The 21,914-nt window shown below is 40.6% G+C and overlaps 2 protein-coding genes across 2 annotated transcripts; one reads left to right on the top strand and one right to left on the bottom strand.

Annotated features, from left to right (window-relative positions):
• Nucleotides 1–947: 947 nt before the first annotated feature.
• Nucleotides 948–11,232, bottom strand: atp1b2a (ATPase Na+/K+ transporting subunit beta 2a). The gene is made up of 7 exons (XM_030776013.1): nt 11,133–11,232; nt 4,809–4,937; nt 3,855–3,959; nt 3,290–3,495; nt 2,926–2,985; nt 1,326–1,421; nt 948–1,115 (listed from the first exon to the last, which is right to left on the bottom strand). Exons 1-7 carry the CDS (start codon nt 11,230–11,232, stop codon nt 948–950), a joined length of 864 nt encoding a protein of 287 aa, XP_030631873.1.
• Nucleotides 11,233–15,200: 3,968 nt separating this feature from the next.
• Nucleotides 15,201–20,836, top strand: mogat3a (monoacylglycerol O-acyltransferase 3a). The gene is made up of 7 exons (XM_030776004.1): nt 15,201–15,564; nt 16,394–16,572; nt 16,753–16,957; nt 18,074–18,248; nt 18,338–18,537; nt 18,741–18,820; nt 19,790–20,836. The coding sequence occupies exons 1-7, from the start codon at nt 15,471–15,473 to the stop codon at nt 19,862–19,864; spliced, it is 1,008 nt and encodes a 335-aa protein (XP_030631864.1). The 5' UTR covers nt 15,201–15,470; the 3' UTR covers nt 19,865–20,836.
• The last annotated feature ends 1,078 nt before the right edge of the window (nt 20,837–21,914 follow it).

The raw sequence follows: 21,914 nt of genomic DNA, 5'->3' as shown, positions 1-21,914 counted from the left end.
GGACATGCCTACGGGTAATAAAATAAATGTGAAACATACTTTGCTAGGGCCGAGTATAAACTACAAAGAAAAAGATGCATGGAAAGAAAAAATGTGAGAACAGGAAAGTTACATTGAAAGAAAATTACACACAGAGAGCAAGGGAGATCTACCCCAATGAGTGTGATTGTTGGTTAACTGTTTAAGGTTCTTCCTCCTCTTTATCATGGTCAGTGCAGTCCTCACCTGATATGGTTCCTATATGTGCACGTACTGCATGTCACCATATTCTCTTATTCTCTCCTGGTAAATAATGGGAAGTCAAGAGGCCTAATCACTCCCCCAAAATAAACCACACCCTCCAAAATTCCATGCCTTTCCGATCCCCGGCTCTATTCTGCCTGAGGGGTCTGATAACATGGATGAGTGGCAGTTTTTTAAAAGACTATTTAAAAAAATTAAAGGTTTCTTCCCAACAACACCAAACTCTCATTAGCGTGATTTGGAATGATATTATCTGGGTATGACGACAGACAATGTTAGCGAAACCCACAAACACAAATACATGCTCACACACACACACGCACACACGCATACACACGCACGAACACGCTCGCACAGGTATAACATAAGCACACTACGATAATAACCCAGTCCTAATCACTGAACTAGACTCTCCTGTCTCCTCAGAGTTCAGTGAACTTAAATGGACAAGGGGGAAAAGGAAATGACCACTAAAGACACATCCTCCAAACTTCCCTTTCACAAAAAGAAGTAATAAGTGTCCATAAATGCAATGGCTAGATGATAAGAGGGGAGCAAACCTTTTGAATCACATATACAAAACATTATTTGTGTGAATCTGTTTTTTGTGTGTTTATTTGTTTGTGTGTGTGTGTGTGTGTGTGTGTGTGTGTTTGTGGGTATGCGTGTGTCTTTGGGAGGGAATTTTATCAGATGTTGGAGCTCTAGTTCTTGGTGTTAATCCTCAGTTTGAAGGAGACACGGCCGGCAAACTTGTCTCGTTCACTGAAGTTGGTAATGGTATTAGAGTTGATCCTACACTCCACGTTAATGTCAGTATTCATAGTGGCATTCATGAACTTCACTGCCACCAAAGGCTGAGTGTAGTTCACCTAACATTACAGAAAAGATGCAATTATTGGCAAATAAACAAAAATACACACAAACAAATTGTTCCTCTTTCGTTCAGCTAACAGAGACAAAGGAATATCTGACTTAAAGTGCAAAAGAGGAACCTACTCTTCTGAAAAGACACAGTTTTCATGTAAAAAGGGTCTAAACAGTTTGCAGTCAGGATGCTGAGGTGAGCAGCAGTCTCTTACCTGAGCTCTCTTGCCGTAGTAGGGGAAGTACATAAGGTTGAAGGTCCCATTTGGAGGAAAGTACATAAGCTCGCCAATTTTATCACTGTCCTCTTTCTACAGAGAAGGAAGAGGGTATCAGTGAAAGTGCGATGGTCCCTTTTTTTCTCTTAACTTTGCTGACAATAAGGGTTTTTGACACAATCGATGGTGAGTGATCAAGCGTTCAGACAAAAAAAAAAATAGAAATATTTACAATCTTGTTAGGATATATATATATATATATTTTTTTTTTTTTTTAATTACTACATCTTCACTGGTGCATTGGAATATATCACAATGTACTGAACATATGACTTGCTCACTCATTCAGGTGTTATGGTAAAATAAAATGTTACATTGAAGAACAATGTACAACAGAAGAAATCTAAAATTGATAAGAGGTACAGAATTCAAGATGAAAGGACACAGTCTGTGTGACAGAGATACTGCCTGTGACAACAACACTAAAAATTTACTGGTGTCACATTTATGTCCAGTAATGTGCTCATACAAGTAGGACTCTAAGTCTAATGCTGTCATAACAAAGTAGTACAACACTGATAATACATCAGTGTTTTACATACAACTCTTATAAAGTCATCACAATAATTTTAGAACATTATTGTGGTGAAGCACTTTATAACTGATTTGAGTGATGTGGTGTCAAGTTCATGACAGCATTATTTTGTACATCTAGGGTCTACAAAACACTCACAAAAAGTGCTGCTGATTCATAAAACACACATAATTCACTATGCACTTACAAAGCATCTACAAACTAGTATGTCCACAGCAGCGGGCTACTATAGTTAACACAAAAAAGCTGTAAAGTCTTAAAGACTCTTAAAAATATTACTTTACATCATACGGCTGACCAAATACATGTAATAACATCACATAAAGTTGTCAACGCTCATGTTATAAGCAACCACGGGTGCTGAGGTCAGTTTGCCTCCCATGAGAAATTGTGTTATCTGACAGAGTAAAACGAGGTCATTCACTAACCATAGCTTTTATGGTCAATGGCTTAAATTTTAGCGCAATTGTTAAAAACTGACATAAGTTTTGATGAAAGTGTTTATAATAACCTTCTGTCAGCCATATGAAAGGGAATGAGGTCTGAGAGTTTCTATCCTCTACCTTACTTTATATAGGCTCTTACCCACTCATTTTCTCCCACTCTATATCTCTGAGAATGAGACGATGGGATGAGATGGAAGAAAAATTGAAACAAAGAGAAATTTGGAAGGTAGGTGAACTTGTACATGCATAAACAAAACAGAAATGAATGTCTTAACGTGCATACGTACAAATGCATTGACACACACTCACACACATGCTGTCTCTCTCTCTCTCTCTCTCTCTCTCTCTCGCTCTCTCTCCCTCTCTCTCAGGACTAGGTGGTAAATATCGCTAGTCCAATACATCTAAAAATAATGATATTATTTGATGGTCATGCTGACCACCCTAAATCTCTCTCTCTTATGGTAGGTAGACGACAGTTAACTGAAAGTGAAGAATCATCTGAAACTGGAGCTGACAGTGAAAATGTGACTGTAGATAAATGCACTTGTCTTACCTTTGCCCCACAGGTGACATACGGAGACTGACCATCTTTCCCTGGTCGCATTCCAATGACCTGACGAAATGCCAGCAGTCACTTAAAATTCATCACATCACAAATTCAAAATCTTTCTATCCATTTACCTTTGGCAGTGTCCCATTTAACTAAATTCATAGTTTTATAGCAATAAGCTTATTGTTATTTTGATCCTTATACCTTTCTCATATACAAACATTAATTTGTATCAGTTCTCAGTTTTGGTTTAGGTTTTTTTACGGTGGGTTTAGTTATCTTTGTTTTGTTTTGTTTTTTTATGATGGCTTTTTCTTTAGTTTTCTAATTGGTAAATTTGTGCGTGTGTGCCTTTCTGATTGGTTACCCGGTTGAGTTTAATGAGCACACAGGGTTTGCCCTCCTGGTATCCATAGGTGTGGTCAGAAAGACCAGAGCACTCCTCAAGCTGTGTACGGTTGAACTGGCAGGAGCGTTTAGGGTTGTTGCGGACCTCACCGCTGTCTTCCTGGATAAAGTAATTGTCTGGGGGGCAGTTGTAGTTACTCAATGCCTGCTGAGAGTTATTGTAGGCTAGAAAGGAAAAAAAAGACAGGAAAAAAGCAGGAGATGAAGAAAAAGAAACAAAGAAAAAAAAAGAGAAGAAATTAGATGGATTCATTCGAGACAAGTCTGGTTCACCCTTACAATGTTTGATTTGCCATATGCCATAAAATAGCCATTTATTAGCTAATTGCATTTATAAGCTATAAGTAATTACAGCTATCTGTATCCCACACAGCTATAACACACCTTGACCAACTACATACATATATGCAAACAGTGTGATGTTGTAATTGGATTAGTTGTCTTGCAGGTTTCAGTATGTTATCCAATCAGACAAACATGTGTAAAATAGCCATACTGTAAGTGCACGTATAAACAGTACATACGGGCGAGGAAACTGTCCAGAGCCTGCACATACACGTCCCAGCTCTCTGTGTTCTCGATATTGTATGTGATGTCCAGAAACTCCCCCTTTGGCCGAATCATCATACCTACATACACACAACACCGTTAGAATAGAGTATGTGTGTCTCTCTCTGTGTTAAGTGTTTAAATACACACAACACTGTTAGAATAGAGTATGTGTGTCTCTCTCTGTGTTAAGTGTTTAAATACACACAACACCGTTAGAATAGAGTATGTGTGTCTCTCTCTGTGTTAAGTGTTTAAATACACACAACACCGTTAGAATAGAGTACGTGTGTCTCTCTCTGTGTTAAGTGTTTAAATACACACAACACCGTTAGAATAGAGTATGTGTGTCTCTCTCTGTGTTAAGTGTTTAAATACACACAACACTGTTAGAATAGAGTATGTGTGTCTCTCTCTGTGTTAAGTGTTTAAATACACACAACACCGTTAGAATAGAGTATGTGTGTCTCTCTCTGTGTTAAGTGTTTAAATACACACAACACCGTTAGAATAGAGTACGTGTGTCTCTCTCTGTGTTAAGTGTTTAAATACACACAACACCGTTAGAATAGAGTATGTGTGTCTCTCTCTGTGTTAAGTGTTTAAATACACACAACACCGTTAGAATAGAGTATGATTGTCTCTCTCTGTGTTAAGTGTTTAAATACACACAACACCGTTAGAATAGAGTATGTGTGTCTCTCTCTGTGTTAAGTGTTTAAATACACAAGTGTATTGAAGGGTATGGGAACACATGGATAACATGGTTCATCGTGTAGGAGTATGTGTGTGTGTGTGTGTGTGAGTGTGTGCATGCACATATGTGTGTGTTTCTGTCCGTGTGTGTGTTTCTGTCCGTGTGTGTGTGTGTGTGTGTGTGTGTGCGTGCGTGCGTGTGTGTGTGTGTGTGTGTGTGCATGCAAGTGTACCTGGTGTGGCCAGGCGGTCCTGCCAGGTGGGTTGGTAATCATCCAAAGTCAGAATCATGATGTACATGGTGAGGCAGAACATGCCAGCCAGGAAAGTGTAAAAGACTAGATAGAACAGGAGGATCAGACCTGACAAAACACACACACACACAAGGAAATATCAATTATATTACATTTTTTAATGCACCAAGATAAAAAGATGAAATACAGTTGTTATGTAAGTAGTGGATGTCCCTATTCTCCAAGGTTTGGTGTTCAGTCAGCATACATACACACACAGGCCACACATTAAACATATGGAATTCCATTCCACACTGCCTGTGCATGAGGATCATCTTCCATCCAAAACATAACATCCCAGTTGTTATGTCTAGTCTGATAGTACTGCTGTGTGCGGACTATCTTAAAAGAGCAGTTTTAGTAGATTTGTCAGGCTTATAGGGACTGGCTTTTTGGGAGGATGGGGGGGGGGGGTGATTGAGTGAACAGTGACTGAGTGAACTATTTCTAAGGCACCGCCGAAAACTGTAGACTGCTGTCACATCCAAAATGACAAAGACTCTGCGCGACAGGGCAAGTGAAATAATTCTGTGTGGCAGTGCAAGCCACAACACATTTAAAACTGCACTGAACAAATGAAACCTTGTCAGCATTTCTCTTTCTCTGTCCCTACATTTCTGTGCCCTTCTGAGAGTTAATCCTGCTTTTTGCCATCCTTCTCTTGCTCTATCTATTTGCGCTTTTTATAATATAGGAAGTGGGCGAGGACTGACTGAGTAAGTGTGTGTATTTTTAGATGTGCATGAGTGTGTATGTGTGTGTGTGTGCGTGTGTGTGCGCGTGCGCAAGCGCTCACCCATGCTAATCCGTCAATCTCTAATTCAGCACAAAGTGCTGTGTCTCACTTTGTTGTATTACTAATGTAGTCAACGGTTCGTGTCATGTTTCATACTCACAGTGGAAAGAATGAGTCACTGAAGATGTTCTCATTGAACCAATGAATGCAAAAAGATATTTTATGCCACTCAAAAATACATATTCCAAAAAAAGTATGCTGTTTTTTCAGGATTACAATATGTTATCTGAACACATCTGACAAACTTAGAGCAGATGGAAATTATCTAAATGATCATTTGGAGATACACGAGATTTTTAAAAGTATTTCTTAGGGATTTAACTACAGTTTTGAGGCTATATGACATTATATATATAATATCTTGAAATACATTACAGTAACACTATATATACTACATTATATAATTTAAAGGAGTTAAAATGTTCTCATAATTACACCACTATAATTTTTGTTCACGGCTTCTCTTATTAATAACAATTGTAATAAACGCTTTGTTATTACATACACAGTAATCAGTAGAACACACTGATAACAATCCAGAATATCCTTATTACAGCAGCCTCTCAAACCCTTCATAAGGGCAAATACCGACCAGGCACCGCATGCTCTAACCAGATTGACCTTGACACTCTGACGTGAGGGACCAGCTGGAATTCATTTCCTCTTCCTGTCAGCTGTCTGATTGGATGATGATACGTGAGCTTTGTCTGTGCATAGGGTACTGACAGTGTGTATGGGTGTAATATTGTTCTCTCCATCAAAGAAATGACCCAGATTTCCATCTATAGGTCTACTGTACTTCTCCTTTGTGTCCTCCTCTTGCCTTTCCCCTCCCCTTTCTCCTTTTCTCCGTCACGCCACTGACCAAATGTCAGAACAGACTGAGAGTAATCCTCTTTCCCTCTAAACCCAACCATCCCTCTCTCCCACTGCCTTGCTTTACCTCATCTCTCTCATTTTCTGCCTCTCTCCCTTAGTTCAGCGAGTGACTTGAAACTCAGATTGAACAAACTGAACTAAATTTTAAAATTAATGGAATTGAATATTTCTGTAGAAAGATGGATGACATGTAATTCGTTTGTTTTGGGTTTTTTTGCCCCAATATATCTCAGTTCTGAACATATAACTGCTCTCTTTTTCCTTCCTCTCTGCATTCTAGTAATTACTATTTCTGTGTATAAAGCACTTCATTGTCACTCTCCATTTATCTGCCTCTGTCTCTGAATGAGAGAGAGGGGGGAGGGGAATCCGATTAGACCCTCCCCCATCTCTTCTTTTCCCTGCTTGTGAGGTCATGACTCTGGTCCAATCAGAAGACAGATGCAGTAGCATGGACTTACCAGGCACTGAGTCTTCTGTGTGATTCAAGATGGATGCTACCCAGAGAGGCAATATTCACCCATTCCTTTTATCTGTCTCTCTCTCACACACACACACACACACACATGCACACACACACACACACGTACACACACACACACGCATGCACACGCACACACACACACACACACACACACAAACCAATTGATCTTAATTGATCCTGAGTCTCTTCTTCAGGTTTCACTAGACTGCATTGTGTGTGACAGAGGAGTGCAAAACAAACGTGTGTAGTGAGGTACGTCATGTTTTTGTGTAGAACTGCATTTGTGTTCCTGTGACTGCGTGCGTCTGTGAGGGCTTGACTGTATGTATGAGTATTTGTGAGTAAGTGGGGGGATGGGAGGGACCTGTGACAGATTTGGATCCAGGGGGATTTGAGAGAGACAGTCTGTTACTATGTGCATCTCTGTTTTATCATACAGTTGCCACCATCACTTGACAAGTGCTTTAGACCACAGTAATTTCAGCACTGCCAAACTGGAATTTCCTCAAATGCCAAGACTGTTCATAACATCACGATGATGGGATTTTAAATGTGCCGTCTTTAAATGAAGCCCTTGTTCTGTCCCCCTTGTGTTGCCTTGTGTTCTGTCCATTGTTACGTAACAGACTGGTGACAGTCAAATTCAGTACATTCTCACATGCTTCCCTCCCCTTCTTGCTATGACTCTCTGTGCATCTTTCATTTTGTCACGCTCTGACTGAATGAGTTTAATTTAATGGAAGGGACAGATTAAAAGAAGAGGGCACATGAAGCCAAGCATCACAGTTTTAATTTAGAAGAATTTATTTGAGTACATTGATCAAATAGTTAGAACAAAGTGGAAATATTCAGACACCCATCTTTCTTTCTCCTTTCTCTGTGTTAATAATAATACATTTCTTTAAATATATTTCTGTAACAATAATCAATTTCATTAATAAATTTCTTTTTCTTTCTTCATCTCTTTTCATGGACTCAACACTGGACATCTGATATGAGCATCTTTATACACCTGCACACAGCCAAACAGTCTAAACTGCTTTGAACCTTTTCTGGATATGATTGCATATGAATGTACAGGTTTCATAATCTGGATACTTCTACACCAGTCAGGTGAAAGGCTTCTTGAGACTCGGAGAAAGAGAGAGAGAAAGTGTGAGAGAGAAAGAGAGCGGGAAAGAGAGCGTGAAAGATATCTCAACGATTACATTACTCATTCTCTCTCTCTCTCTCTCTCTCCGTCTCTTTCTCCCTCTCTTTCCCTGTGTCTGAATAACCCTACTGATAGAGGAGAAAGTGAGGGGACTGAGTAGGTCCTGAAAGGACAGCACCAATTGTTAATCACATATGCCTCTGGTAGTCGGTAAGTCTGAATGTGTGCACCTGCATATGTTTGTGTGTGTGTGTGTGTGTGTGTGTGTGTGCGTGTGTGTCTGTGTGTGTCATTGTCTCTCTCTGTCTTGTTGATCGGTCTCCTCAAAGGGTTTTGCAGCTCAGTTCCCATCAGCATTCCTCCAACAAAACTGCAAATGCTTCTATTTCTCCTCTGTTCACTTTTGCATTACTCTTTCTTCATCATCCCTCCTCTCTTTCTGCAATGGTTTACCTCTCCACTTTAACCACCTCTTTTCTTTGCGCCCCTCCTGCTCTCTCTCTCTCTCTCATACTTCTCACATACTTCTATCTTTATGAGGACACTCACTGACATGATGCACTCCCTAGCCCCTTACCCTAACCTCAACCATCACAACTAGATGCCTAACCCTAAGCCTAACCTAAACTTAATTATACATTGAACACTAAGACTAAGTCTTAACCCTCAAACAGCCCTTTGAAGGAGTGAGGACCAGCCAAAATGTCCTCACTTTTTCAAAATGTCCTCACTCCCAAAGTCTAAAATTCGAACGGGTCCTCACAAATGTAGTTGTGCAAGTACACACACACACACACACACACACACACAGTCTCATGGTCCTAAAGAGGAAAGAATTTGCGGTTGGGTTACTGTATTTAGTCTAAAAAAGCACCAAAAGACTGATAAGACAGCTATAAGTTATCCTCAAAGTGCAACTGGTTGGAGGAAGAGATAGACTCCATATTATCCCATCCTCAGAGACACTATTTTTGGTATCTGATTCCCCCTGCCTCTCTCATGGCAAAACCTCCTCTCTAGTTCTCATTTAAATCCCATGTTCATGTCAATCCTGGATTACTACAACCAGTGATTTTGGAAGGTAATGTCAGCCTCTCTCTCTCTCTCTCTCTCTCTCTCTCCCTCTCTCTCTACTAATTGTCTTCTCTAGTCAATTACACTCAATGGCCAAACTCTACTTTGTGTGTGGGTGGGTGAATGAGGGTGTGTGGGGGCGAGAAAGACGGAGGTGGAGAGGGGGTGGAGCTGATAACAGGGAAGAGAGGATGCTGGTCATTGAATGTGTTTTCTGTTTTGCTTTATTTAGATTGGCTGGATTTAACCAAAATAGATGAAATTTCAGTGCCAACCGACATGATGCTCATAACGATGGATCATACACATACACACACACTCACACACACATAAACACACATGCCCATGAACACACAGACCAAACTTACAGTTTGTCCATCCTTACTTTTTCCATCCATTTTTGTGCCTATGTTAAGCAGTTCAATCTGTCCCTGTCCTGAGTTATTATGCGACACGAAGCTGAGAAGTGCGGTCAGGTGGGACTAGCTGTCAATTCCCATGTAATTCGCACCCCTGCATTTGCTCCTACAAAAAACAAGGTAGCTAACCAAAGAACAACATATAATTTGACGTTAATTGATGTTTTAATCCGTTAAATGTTTAAAAGATGAATTTGGTGATATATTTTTGTAGCGACCCTCAAACACACAGAATCATACACCACTCATTTACATCCTCTCTCACACTCTCTCACACACACACACACACACATACACCCTCACATGCATTAGCCTCATACATCTCACTCAGGTTATTGGGGGGAGAGGTGCCTTAGTTGGTTGATTAGTGAGGAGGGGGGCGGCGCGCTGAGGAGGAGGAGCAATACGAGAGGATTGCCAGTTCGGATAGATAGAGTTTTTTTAGGCATCTCTACCAACCCGGAGATTTCAGCCACCTATTAATTAAGTAAAGAGTTTGGAGCATTATCCAGTGTCCCTGTCGTCCATCAGTGAAAAAGACTGAGAGATAAGAGTTGGACAACGACGCTACAATATGTTTACATAACCGCTTCCATATAACAATACTAATATGAATATGGCTTAAATCACGTCATGTCACGTGAGCGTTCTCAATATATCTCGTAGCAGGAGAACAGCCCGTCCAGACACGTCGGATAACCTTGCGGGCACCATGTATCTCATCTTTTTGTGCTGACCAGCCCTTTAGAATTCTTGTGCTTAGGACACTTCGTCATGTAAACGTGTGACAGCTCAGAAAGCAAATAAACAGGGAAACAAACCGAATCCCCGAGGTTCATCATATGATTATGTGTCAACCTGTTAACCTGTGCGCTCACTCGGCCACTCACATGCGCGCACCAGTGGATGGAGGAACCGGCCATCTAATACGTATTTTAGAATACTAGGCCAAGCCTACGCTTTTATGATTCAACGCATACCACCAACACATACACGCGCCCGCGCGCGCTCGCACAGACACACACACACACACACACACACACACAGGGCACGCATAGAGGAATCACAACCAGACGCATTGCGCAATGGGTTCCGGCAAAACGGTGACAATTAATTAAATAAAGCCGGTATAGCGCCAAGCTGGATCCGGCACCAGTTGAAGATGCCGCATTGCATAGTACCGGTTCCCTTAAAGCAGTGATGACAGATGAGAGCGCTTGGTGGCAAAATCAGCCATTAGATACAATCGTTAACGATGCTCAGCCAGTCTGATATGCACGGAGCACAGCTTCTTATATAACATTACATCAGTGCATCAGTATCTCTTCTGTTTTTGAAACAAAATACATCGCACTCATAGGGACATGCCCATGACCCAGAATGTGTTGGCCTGATGTCAAAAACCCGAACCGGTGCGGTGCATGTGCCTTGTGCGGAGATGCTGATCGGTTCAACTCACCCCAGCTGCTCGCTGTCCGTCCAAGCAGTTCATGGGTTCGTGGATTCCAGAAAAATTCCTTCCACTCGCCCGATTCCTTCTTGTCCTCTTCTTTGGCCATGTCTATGGTATTTTGTCGTATAAACAGATAACAGGGCAGGTGGGAATGAGACGTGAGATGGCACCGTTTAACGGAACACCACGCGCTCCGAGGTGGGTAAGACTAAACGCGCTTTTGGCGTCAGGGATGAATTAAATCCGACACGGGGGATGAATGTAAGGCACCGTCTGCCTGATACTGATGGATTTCAACAAAAACGGAGCGCGAATCGTGAGCTGACGCTTTGTGTCCTCTACCTCCTGTGCCGGACAGAGTGCCGCAGCGCGCGCGCAGTAATCCTGTGATACTGCGGTAAAAACGCGTTAGGGCTTTTCAACGAGCTTGCGCACTCGCCCGGCCCCAGCCTCCCTCCCCCCTCCTCTGCGGAACAGACGTTACGTTCTAAATCCCTTCACCCCCACCCCACCCCGATTTGGCCCTACCATGCTTAGATACACACAGACTCAATCAGCATCTGTCTTTAGCCAATAGAAACAGTCCTTTATTTTCCTCGGTCAGCCCTACTGTACCCAATCAAACCCGGACCCAGCGATTGGCACAGTTATCCAGTCAGATGTTTTATAGCGAGAGGTTGTGGCAACAGTAACTACTGAGGGAAAGGTGTCCAGTGAGGGACTATGAAAGTATAGAAATGAGGGTTTTTAGATTGAGTGATAAAAATGTTAAAATACAGCCAAAATTAAGTCATGTGTGTTAAGTTCGGGAATATTCATTTCTCTGCGCTGGATCTTAACAAAGGGACAATTGCTGCCTCCTCAGTAGAATCCAGAACACATCAGACCTGTGAGCCCACATGAGTGGTCATATGTACCCTGTTTTCTTGGTCATCTTCATTTTTATCAGGCAACGAATTGCCGGCTCTCTCTGTTGCATACACGGAGACAACTTATCATTCTTTTCATTATGGCCAATCATACATCTATTGTGAAATTTGTGATATCTTAGAGGAAGGAGCATGCAGCCAGGACGGATGTAGAGGTCCTTGAAAAATGGATTATACGCACTTTGTCTCGCGTTTGACTCGGTCATTCAATAAGCCTTGAGTGGCCTCTTGTGGTCGGAAGCTGCACTACAAAAAACCTTGAAGAAACCACGCAGAATCGGATGTGTAAATTGAATATGGCCCTGTTTACACCTTGCATTAAGATCCGATTATGATACTTTTCACTTATATATAAATAAGTGCAATGCAGCGAAAACTGTCAGACACACATACGTGAAAGCCTTATGAAGCTCAGTATTCAACATAGTATGCATGTGCACTTTAGGCTTACTTCACTGCAAACTGCAAAGCATATTCTATATACGGCATACAGCAGTTTTACTAATATTTATAACCTTTAGACGTCTTGAAAGCTGCTTAAATTTGCTTTAAAAAGTCCTTATACAGGATCTTGTGAGGACACTTAACAGTTTACAGCAAGAAGTGTTTGTTTATTGATTGATTGATTGATTGATTTTATTTTATTCAAGACTAATGAAGCCACTGGAAGGTTAAAAAAACCAAACATACATAGACAAAACAGGGCCTTGTGTCATAAGCACTGAGAGTACCAAGCAATAATGTAGTTTCTAGAGGTGATGCAATCTTTTTCAACTTCTAGAGTTTCAGTCCAGTACAGAACACTCTCTATGAAAAGTACAAGACTTTGGCAGAGTAGAGGTGTTCTCGATCAGTCCACTTCCCAATGAAATTACAGTAACCTTTTAAATGAAGATCATCTTATAAAACAATAGAAAAGATTAAACTTACTTCAGGCCATATCACATTGCACATTTTTATGTGGGTTTTATGAGGATTTTGAGGAAAGAAATGGGATCACTGATACATTATTTATAGTACCAAATATTGCTAAAGGTGGACAGTGATTCTGCTTGCTTACTTTGTACATACTTTGATTTTTAAAACATAAAACCATACTTTTTTAACATAGCAACCATTTCTAATTACAAATCGTAAAACATTTAAAAAAAAAAAGCTTTTGGGTATTACTGAAGCAACACTCAAGCATGTCTTCTGTGAAGACTTGACATGGAGGCCAGATGGCAGATGGAAGCAGACTGAATTTTGAGGGTGGTTGGGACATTTTAAGTAAAGGCCCGTGGGTCCACACACCATGTTATTTTACTTACTAACTTCCATTTCCTTCAGGTCAGGCATAAAATTAAGGGATTGTGGGTTTAACCATAAAAAATGGTAAGAGTAAATGGCACATGGGTTTAATAATAAAGCTACTATGTCCAGCTTGAAATGTACTGCGTTAATGATGTCATCAACCTGCTCAACAGAGATGACCGCAAGGATAGCCAGAGTGAAAAACTGCACAACTGATATCAAATTATAATCCTGACAAGTCTGTAAAAATGATGGCTAATTGGTATACCATTAATTACTGCATGCAAAGGTTGTCCCTATTTCTCTTGTACATTAAGTGTGAGTTTCATATAAGCAGACTCTTATAAAAACCTGTCTATCAACTGTAAAGTGTTGATCTGATTTGAAGCAACTCATGTCCAGTTTTAATTTTGACACACAATATCTTTACAATATCTCTCTATCAGATAAAAACAGCAGAAATTCATTGAAATCTGATTCAATCAACAGATTATCAATTTCCTAAAACTCACCATTGGTTCAGCTATAAGTCACCATTAAGAAAAGTTCATACATGCTATTGGCACCAAAATATTACTACCACTACCACTACTTCTTCTACTACTACTACTACTACTACTACTACTACTACTACCACTACTAACGCTATCCAGATTGAACTAAATTTCTTGGAATAATTATTAATAGGAATTCGAACTGGGAAAATCCTGTATCATTCACTTGCATGTACCTTCTGCGTGTTCTTCTTTATATACAAATCCAATTAGTCCTTTTTCTTTTCTTTTCTGTTTCCTTTCTTTTTCTTCCTCTTGCTGTAAAAGTATTATTCTCGCAAACCCCTCTGCTTTCTCCAGTTTATTTTATTTGATTGGTTTCCAATGCACTTGTTATGCTCTAATGTTATTTCATTGGAAACACAGAGTTTTTGTTGTTTTGTTGTAACTATCGAAAAAGTTTTCTGTTGACAAATTATTTTTGGTATTCAGCTGTCATGTACACTTCTTGATCGTTCTTTCTCTGGTCACACCTGTATTTTACTTGTGTCTGTAAATAAACTAAATTAGTGCTGTGAATGAAGCTTCGTAGAATACGATAATGTGTGAATTTTAAGATGCCATAGAGATTTACCAGTTTAAGATTAGGGCCTCAGTTATATACGTGACCCTGAGTTGAACCCAGTGTCAGTTCGCTATGAATCCTGCCTCGAGGTACACCCCCCTGTGACGTCACAATGAATGTCCAGGCGCACTATCTGCTAACTGAAATAAGTGCAACAGTTTTAGGAGAAATCTGTATATGTCTAACTGTGTTTCACTGTCAGCAAAGGTCTGGTTGTCTTCATTAGAGGGTTTTGAGTATGTATTAATTGCTAAAAATTTTGTATCAATAGTAATATCAAAGAAGTATCATTTAAGCTATTACATAGGATTTACCCCGTAAAGCGTCAGGGTGTGTCGTTCCCAACGAGGAACAAAAAGTGAAGCCCCCGAAGCACTTCGTTCAGCGTCTGTGGTGTCACTGATGTCACTGTGTCAGTGTGCTGTGATAAGACTGAGATTTGTGAACTAACTTTTACTGCAACACTTAAACGTTTGCAGCAAAAACTGCAAAATTTAGATAAAAAGTTTTTATGTCGAGGGTTAATCAGTGGTTTTGTAATCACCGATACAGTAGCCTATCCTATCATTTTTGTTGTCTCTTTCTTATTATTAAATGTTTTTAAATATTAAGAAAAATCTGCGAAATTGCCATTGGTCAAAGTAAAATATGAGGGGTGGGTCCGTGACGTTAAAGTTTTAGGCGGGTCTCATATATAACCATGGGAAGCCTATAGTATTTGGAAATTTGTTGGTGAAGTTGAGCGAGGTTAAAGTGGTGGAATGTTGCGTGGAGCGGTAAGGCAAACGTTTGGAAGACATTAAGACTTTGTTAGGAATGTTACGCATGAGGTGACGTTTTTGGTATATATTTATTGAGGAATCGGTTTAGAAACTGCTGTCGATAATCAACTTGCCCACCTTATTCCCACGCATGGTCGTGCGCGGCAACAGAACGGACTGAACAATGTGTGGGAGACTAGGCTACTTGATAGAATAGGCTAAGCGTGTGTTAAGGAGTGAAAATGAAGATTGAATTTGCACCGCTGAATATTCCGTTACGGAGACGTCTTCAGACTGCCGCAGTAGTTCAGTGGGTCTTCTCTTTTCTTGCACTGGGTGAGTTGATCCGCCACGCGAAGCTTTCTGACACCTCTTCAGAACATACAGTCCTATATGCTCTGCTCTACACGTGCATATCCCCCCCCCCCCCCCCCCCCCCCCCCCCTTTAGTTCAGTACTTTTTCATTATCCTGTGAATTAAAGGCAATGTTGTGTGGTGTTTAGTTGTGACCTTAAGACAACTGTAAGAGAATATCAAGCACTGAAACAACCTGTTGACATTGTTGAACGGCAAGCCCAGATGTGTCAGACTGGGTTTGACGTGTAGGAGGTGAATAAACAATAAGATTATATCCAGTTGCCCCTCCCTGTACGGATTCTGTCGCTGTAACTTTTTGCGGCCAATAAATGGTCTTGTAATGATCCAAAATACGTATAGAGTGTGCAAGGTGTTTGTGTTATGCATTAGATTTGCTTCTCTCATATGTTGCTTTATAATGTAAAAACAAACGTTATAGTTAGACGTTGTTTTTGACCTTGACTAACTTGTGCCAAAGAGTATGTCACTCTGCCCTAAATTGTATTTGGCACTGATGCGCTGAGCCGCACTTACATGCCTGTACTCTGTTGAAACACAGACAACAAACATGCACACCAGCCTTATGTGAGCAACTCGTTTCTGTTATGTTATCTTTTCATCAGTGTCCTCATTGTGCAGCAGTACTTTCAGTTGCTTAGATGCGCTATCTTTGGTTAAAAACCTGGCTGGTTTTACATACCAGTGTGTAACACATAAGACAGGGGTATGGTGTATCAGTGTAAACTGTATCTGTGTCTATCAATTCTTGGAATTGATCAATGACATTGTGTGTCCATCTCCCTCTAGCTCAGTGCTGTTTGGCTGCATATGTGCTGTTGTGCCTTAGTGATTGGTGGATCTTAGCAGCACTTTATGCCGGTTGGTTGTACTTGGACAGAGACACACCTGCCACTGGGGGTCGGCGGTCACACTGGGTACGCAGTTGGACGATATGGCGTTACTTCAGGGACTATTTCCCCATTTCGGTGAGTTTGAGCTCAGAGGTGAAAGGTTATGGGGTCTCAGATGGACAGAAGATCCTGAATTTCTAAAGACACCACACTAAATGTCACCATGGAAACAAAGAACCATAACATTAGTTATTACAAATACTCTGACCTCTCTCTCGCTCTCTCTCTTTTTTTTTTTTTTTTTTTTTTTGGAAGTTGATCAAGACTGTAGATCTGGATCCCAGCCATAACTACCTCTTTGGGTTCCATCCTCATGGTGTCCTGGTCGCTGGAGGGTTTGGCAATTTCTGCACAGAAGCTTCCGGGTTCTCTTCCCTGTTTCCTGGCCTGACTCCATACTTGCTCATGCTACCATTTTGGTTTCGAGTGCCTTTCTTCAGAGACTACATCATGTGTGGAGGTGAGAAAGTGTATTTGATAGTGTGTGTTTCTCTGGCCACTATGAGGGTTCACATACGGAGGTTTCCAAGGCTTGGGTGTACATTTTGGATCACTGAGTACATTTACATAGTGCTGTATGGCTTTCGTCAATGTATGTGTTTGCCAATAGCGTGTTTGGTAACTGTCTCTTTATTTGCCAATATGCAGGGCAGTGTCCTATCTTGTGTAAAGGGACATTGTGAAAGTGAACTATGTAGAAATGTTTGAACCAGACCCAAGTAGGCAACACAGTCACTTACACCATGACATAAAATCAACCACGCGCAGTCACATGTGCTGATGTATTGACACACTAATAACATGACTGATAGCATTTTTATTAAAAGAAGTGTCACCTGAAGAACATGAATAAATGTCTCTTTTCTGATTGGGTTGTAATTTATGCCTTTTGCCGATATTTGCTTACACTTATGCAGATTTTAACCCTGGAAATAACTGAGATGACCAGGTTACATTGGATGAAAACCAGTGATATTTATTCATTTGACTTGGTCAGCATAGAATGTCTCTAAATAGAAATGCGCAGCAAAGCTTTAATGTGGGAGAGACTGTGAGAGGAATTACACAAAAGGTGGATAAAATATTAGTGTATACTGTAGGGTGAATTTCTAGGGAAATGGAAGTGGTAATGAACTACAGATCTGCATTTAAAATAGACTGTGGTTAGTTTCACTGTAGTCTACCATGTCACAGACTTCCTTATTTTCCACTCCACACCAACTGCTGAACTACACATTCCACAGTAATTGTTTATAATATGTCCAATATCCACGATCCGTCTGCTTGATATATCCAAGATCAGTTAATCCAGGGTTCTATATGAGGGGCTTTGCTGAACTACAGTTAATATCTATGGTCAATCTTTTGAAGTATTTCTTTTGTATATGACCCATTGCTTGTAAGTGTGACCTGTGAACAAATTACTTGTATTTCTGGTTGGTGCTCCAGTTCATCACTTCCAGATTTTGTACACTTTCGGAAGCCCAGGACTTGTGGGGGCCCCACCTCCTCTCACACAACACAGCCTATTTCTGAGTCGTCTCTAATGCTTGACCTTTGACATCTGGTCTCATAGGGTTGGTGTCCAGTGAGAAAGCGAGTGCCAGTTACATCATGAGTCGGCCAGGTGGTGGTCACATTGCTGTGATAGCGGTGGGTGGGGCCCCTGAGTCACTAGAAGCGCGACCGGGACAGCTGACTCTGCAGATGCTTCAGCGCAAGGGCTTCATCAAACTAGCCCTTAAACATGGGTAGGAGCATGGAGCTGTTTATTTATTTTTTCATGTTTGTGTCAGTAATGCTGAGTCTGTTTTTTTTGTATTTGTATGTATGTGTACAGAGCGTGGCTAGTTCCGGTATTCTCATTTGGGGAGAATGAGCTATTTGACCAGATGGAGAACCCTGTTGGTTCTACCTTACGACGCGTTCAGGACCGTCTGCAGAGAATAATGGGTGTGGCCTTGCCCCTGTTCCACGCTAGAGGAGTTTTTCAGTACAGCTTTGGCCTCCTGCCTTATAGAAAACCTATACACACCGTTGGTAAGAGTCCCAGCAAAGCACACACATACGCATCACTGCACAGCATTAGCTCCAACCAATCAAAACACCCAATGAGCTAAAGGTAGCACACACAACAGAAAATCAAACATATCATGGATAAAATGCATCCAGAGACTTGCAGTAAGTGATATTCTAGACTTATCTAATTTTTTTTTTTTTTTTTTTGCTCTATCTCTTTCTAGTTGGCAGGCCCATTCCTGTAGTCCAAACTCCCTCCCCCAGTAAAGAGGACATTGACTCTCTACACTCACTTTACATGAAGGTAAGTGTGTGTATATGAGAGAATGACTGTTTACATGTTACTGTGTGCGTGTGTGGGTGTGTCCCAGCGCGCACAGGTCAGTTGAAAAGACATGAGGGAGATATCCTTCTGAGACATTTGATAGTTGTGTTTTGTTAGCATTTGGATGGGGTTTTTTTATGTCTTTTATGACATTAGTCCCATGTCCTCATGGCAGTTAAATCAGAACAAACATGTTTAAAATTACAGTATACACTGGATACTGTAACTTTACTGAAATATACCCAAAGTGACCTGACTGGTGAACTAAACCGTTGGCATTTCTGTTGTGGGCCCTAATTATCAATATAATTTTACACATACAGTCAGGACACTTTCTCCTTCTTTCTGACAGAAGTGTGGTGCAGATATTTAACCACTGTATAACCACAGCAGGATTGCAGTCTTCTAACCTTTTTTCAAGGCCACCGTGCAGGGATGAGAAAGAGAGTGGTAGGGGAGGCAAGGGTACCATATCAAAGCACCTGTTTGAGAAGGTTGGGGCTCCTTGGTCTTCCTCAAGGACATAGCAGCATCATCTTTAGTTTCTCTTCGCTGGGATTGGTTCCTGGTGTGGAGCCCTAACCCCTTGAGCCGCTTTTATCTTTGGAAGGTCTTGTAATCTCTCCTTGTAGAGTATGTGCTCATTGCTGATAAACATTAGCAACTAGCAGAAGTTATATTGAAATGTGCACATTGGCAATTTTAGTTGGAGAACTACTTTGGTTTGGAGTGTTTATGAACTACTAAAAAATGATTTGCAAGATATAAGATTGCAAATGTTGCGATAGGATGCCAGTGCAAAAATCAAATTCATCCTGAGTTGATGTTACTAGTCAGATAGCAATAAGAGATGTCACAGTGACCTCCAGGCTGCTGGTGTTTGTGTGTGTCTTTACATGTGTGTATTTAATCTGACTGATCAATAGTGTTTGTTCTGTCTTTATGCAGGGGCTTACTGAGCTTTTTGAAGAGAACAAGGCAAAATATGGCGTAGCAGAGGACAAACACCTCAAGTTTATCTGAGGGCTTTTGATCTGACACCCTGCAGTCAACCCGCCATTTCTTTTTATTTCTGTCAAAAAGCAAGCACCATACCCACGTCCACACCTTCTCTCAGTGTGTCTTACCCTCTACACTACATATTCTTCTCTCCGTTTGTTTCTGTATTATCCTCTCTCTCTCTCTCCTTCTGCCAGGCCCTCTCAGATGTGATGCAGTGCTGGATATGTGTGTGTGTGTGTGTGTGTGTGTGTGTGTGTGTGTCTGTGTGCGTGAGAAAGGAATGTTGTAAATATGCTCAAAATTGATATGTAATTTCCACATTTTATTCATGACCATGATACTTGACTGGATGATGAGTCACAAAAAAGTAAACATAAGGGAAAAAAGTTTATATTGGCTCTGAATTGTTTGATATAAACTACTCTGAAAGAAACTGGACTTCTGTGAGAACGCACAGAAAAACTGTGGCAGTCATGTTTCTGTCTTAGGTAAAAAAATAATAATAATAATTTCCCAACAGTAATCATTACTCATGGAACTGAGCCCTGTTTCAGAAGGCAGGTTTAGTGAAAACCCAGAGTAAGTAGTAAACCTACTAGTAAACCTCCCTGAAACAGTGCCCTGGAATGCAGTTTCATGAGTGTGTGAGTCTATATATGCATATCATATGCAGGTGAGAGCTTGTGTATATTTCTGGTGTATTATGCAGAGTGATACTTCTGCTTTTCCAGAAATTCACGAACTGTTGGTTCAGAGGTCGTGGTACTTCAGTCTGTAAGATTGCGTCATTGTTGAATACATGCAATGTCTATACCCCTGATTAGGTTGTTGATGTTTACATGACCAAAAATTATAGGTTGTCTATCCAGACCATTTCTGAAAAAGTCGAAATTTTGTTGTTACATCAAAAATTGTATGGTCCCACGGGTCCCATTTTAGTACTGGGTTACAACATCCAGAGAGTAAAATAAAACATGAGAATGACATTGTAAAGTGACTGGGTTTTATTTTAATTTTGGGTTTTAGTTAATCACTTTTTAGTTGTTTTAGATGGATGAATATAACTCTTCCATTATCTGTTTAACTCAGTTCACTAGTATGGAAATACATCAGATTTCTGTAATGTCTGTGTTGTCCATTCACCATCATGTGTCTGTATGCAATTAATGGCACGTCGTACGTCGCACTACAGTATTAACTGTAGCAGCAGCACTAGCCTATAATAGCTAGAGTGGTAGTAGCAGCTATTGATGTTGTAGTTAGGTATGTTGTATCTCCAGACAGTCACTGGATGGCGATAAAGACTATAATTTATGCCTTAGACAACTCTTAGGGCTCCGTGACTGAATTGGGCACGAATGTAATCTGAATGACGCTGCTAAAGGTCTTTTGTGAATAGATATTACAGGAAAATAACGTCAAAGAAGGCTATAATTACAGCTATACAACAAGAAGTGGAAGGATTCCCACGCCTTTATGAGCGAGACCGGGACAGGACATTACATGTTACCAGCAGATGGCTCCCGCATTCAATGCTATTGAGCATACCAAACATTAGTATACCGAATGCTGCTGCCTCATATTTTTATGTTGTCCATAATCAGAGTATGGAATGTCAATTTTCGTTTTATTATCTTTTATTACAAACTGTGGGAAGCGTACAAGGTGTTATGTGGCGTTAAGTTTTTGTCAATTGTCAATGCTTTTCATGCCCTTGATAGTGAATCACATACAATATGTCATACTACTGAGGCTTAGAGTTATTTAATTATGCTTATTATGTGATAATGTATCCAGGTGGGGAGAAACGTCACCAGTTTGAAAGTTTTGTTTTGCGGTTATTCAATTGTTCGCGCACTTAACAAAAGCTTACTGTCAAATTACTGCCCTGTAGTTACTGTATTTGGTGTGTGTGTGTGTGTGGGGGGGGGGGGGGGGGGTTCCTGTCGCTGTGTCCGGAACTCCGCTTTTTTTTTATTTCTTCAAACATTTTCCGATATACAAATTTTATTTCATGACATTAAGTTATCTTGTGCAGATAGAAATAAATAACAATTAGTCATTTGATGTA

The sequence above is a fragment of the Chanos chanos genome, chromosome 5 (genome assembly GCF_902362185.1).
Source record: "Chanos chanos chromosome 5, fChaCha1.1, whole genome shotgun sequence".
NCBI classification, from domain to species: Eukaryota; Metazoa; Chordata; class Actinopteri; order Gonorynchiformes; family Chanidae; genus Chanos; species Chanos chanos.
Note: the sequence above shows the minus strand (reverse complement) of the source record. Positions and strands in the feature narration are given on the sequence as shown.

Coding starts and splice junctions, on each gene's coding strand:
- atp1b2a (XM_030776013.1), bottom strand. CDS start 11,232: ATGGCCAAAGAAGAGGACAAGAAGGAATCGGGCGAGTGGAAGGAATTT. Junction 3,496..3,854: donor TCTGGACAGTTTCCTCGCCC/GTATGTACTGTT, acceptor TTTCCTTTCTAG/CCTACAATAACTCTCAGCAG. Junction 1,116..1,325: donor ACTACGGCAAGAGAGCTCAG/GTAAGAGACTGC, acceptor CTGTAATGTTAG/GTGAACTACACTCAGCCTTT.
- mogat3a (XM_030776004.1), top strand. CDS start 15,471: ATGAAGATTGAATTTGCACCGCTGAATATTCCGTTACGGAGACGTCTT. Junction 15,565..16,393: donor CTTCTCTTTTCTTGCACTGG/GTGAGTTGATCC, acceptor ATCTCCCTCTAG/CTCAGTGCTGTTTGGCTGCA. Junction 16,958..18,073: donor AGACTACATCATGTGTGGAG/GTGAGAAAGTGT, acceptor CTGGTCTCATAG/GGTTGGTGTCCAGTGAGAAA.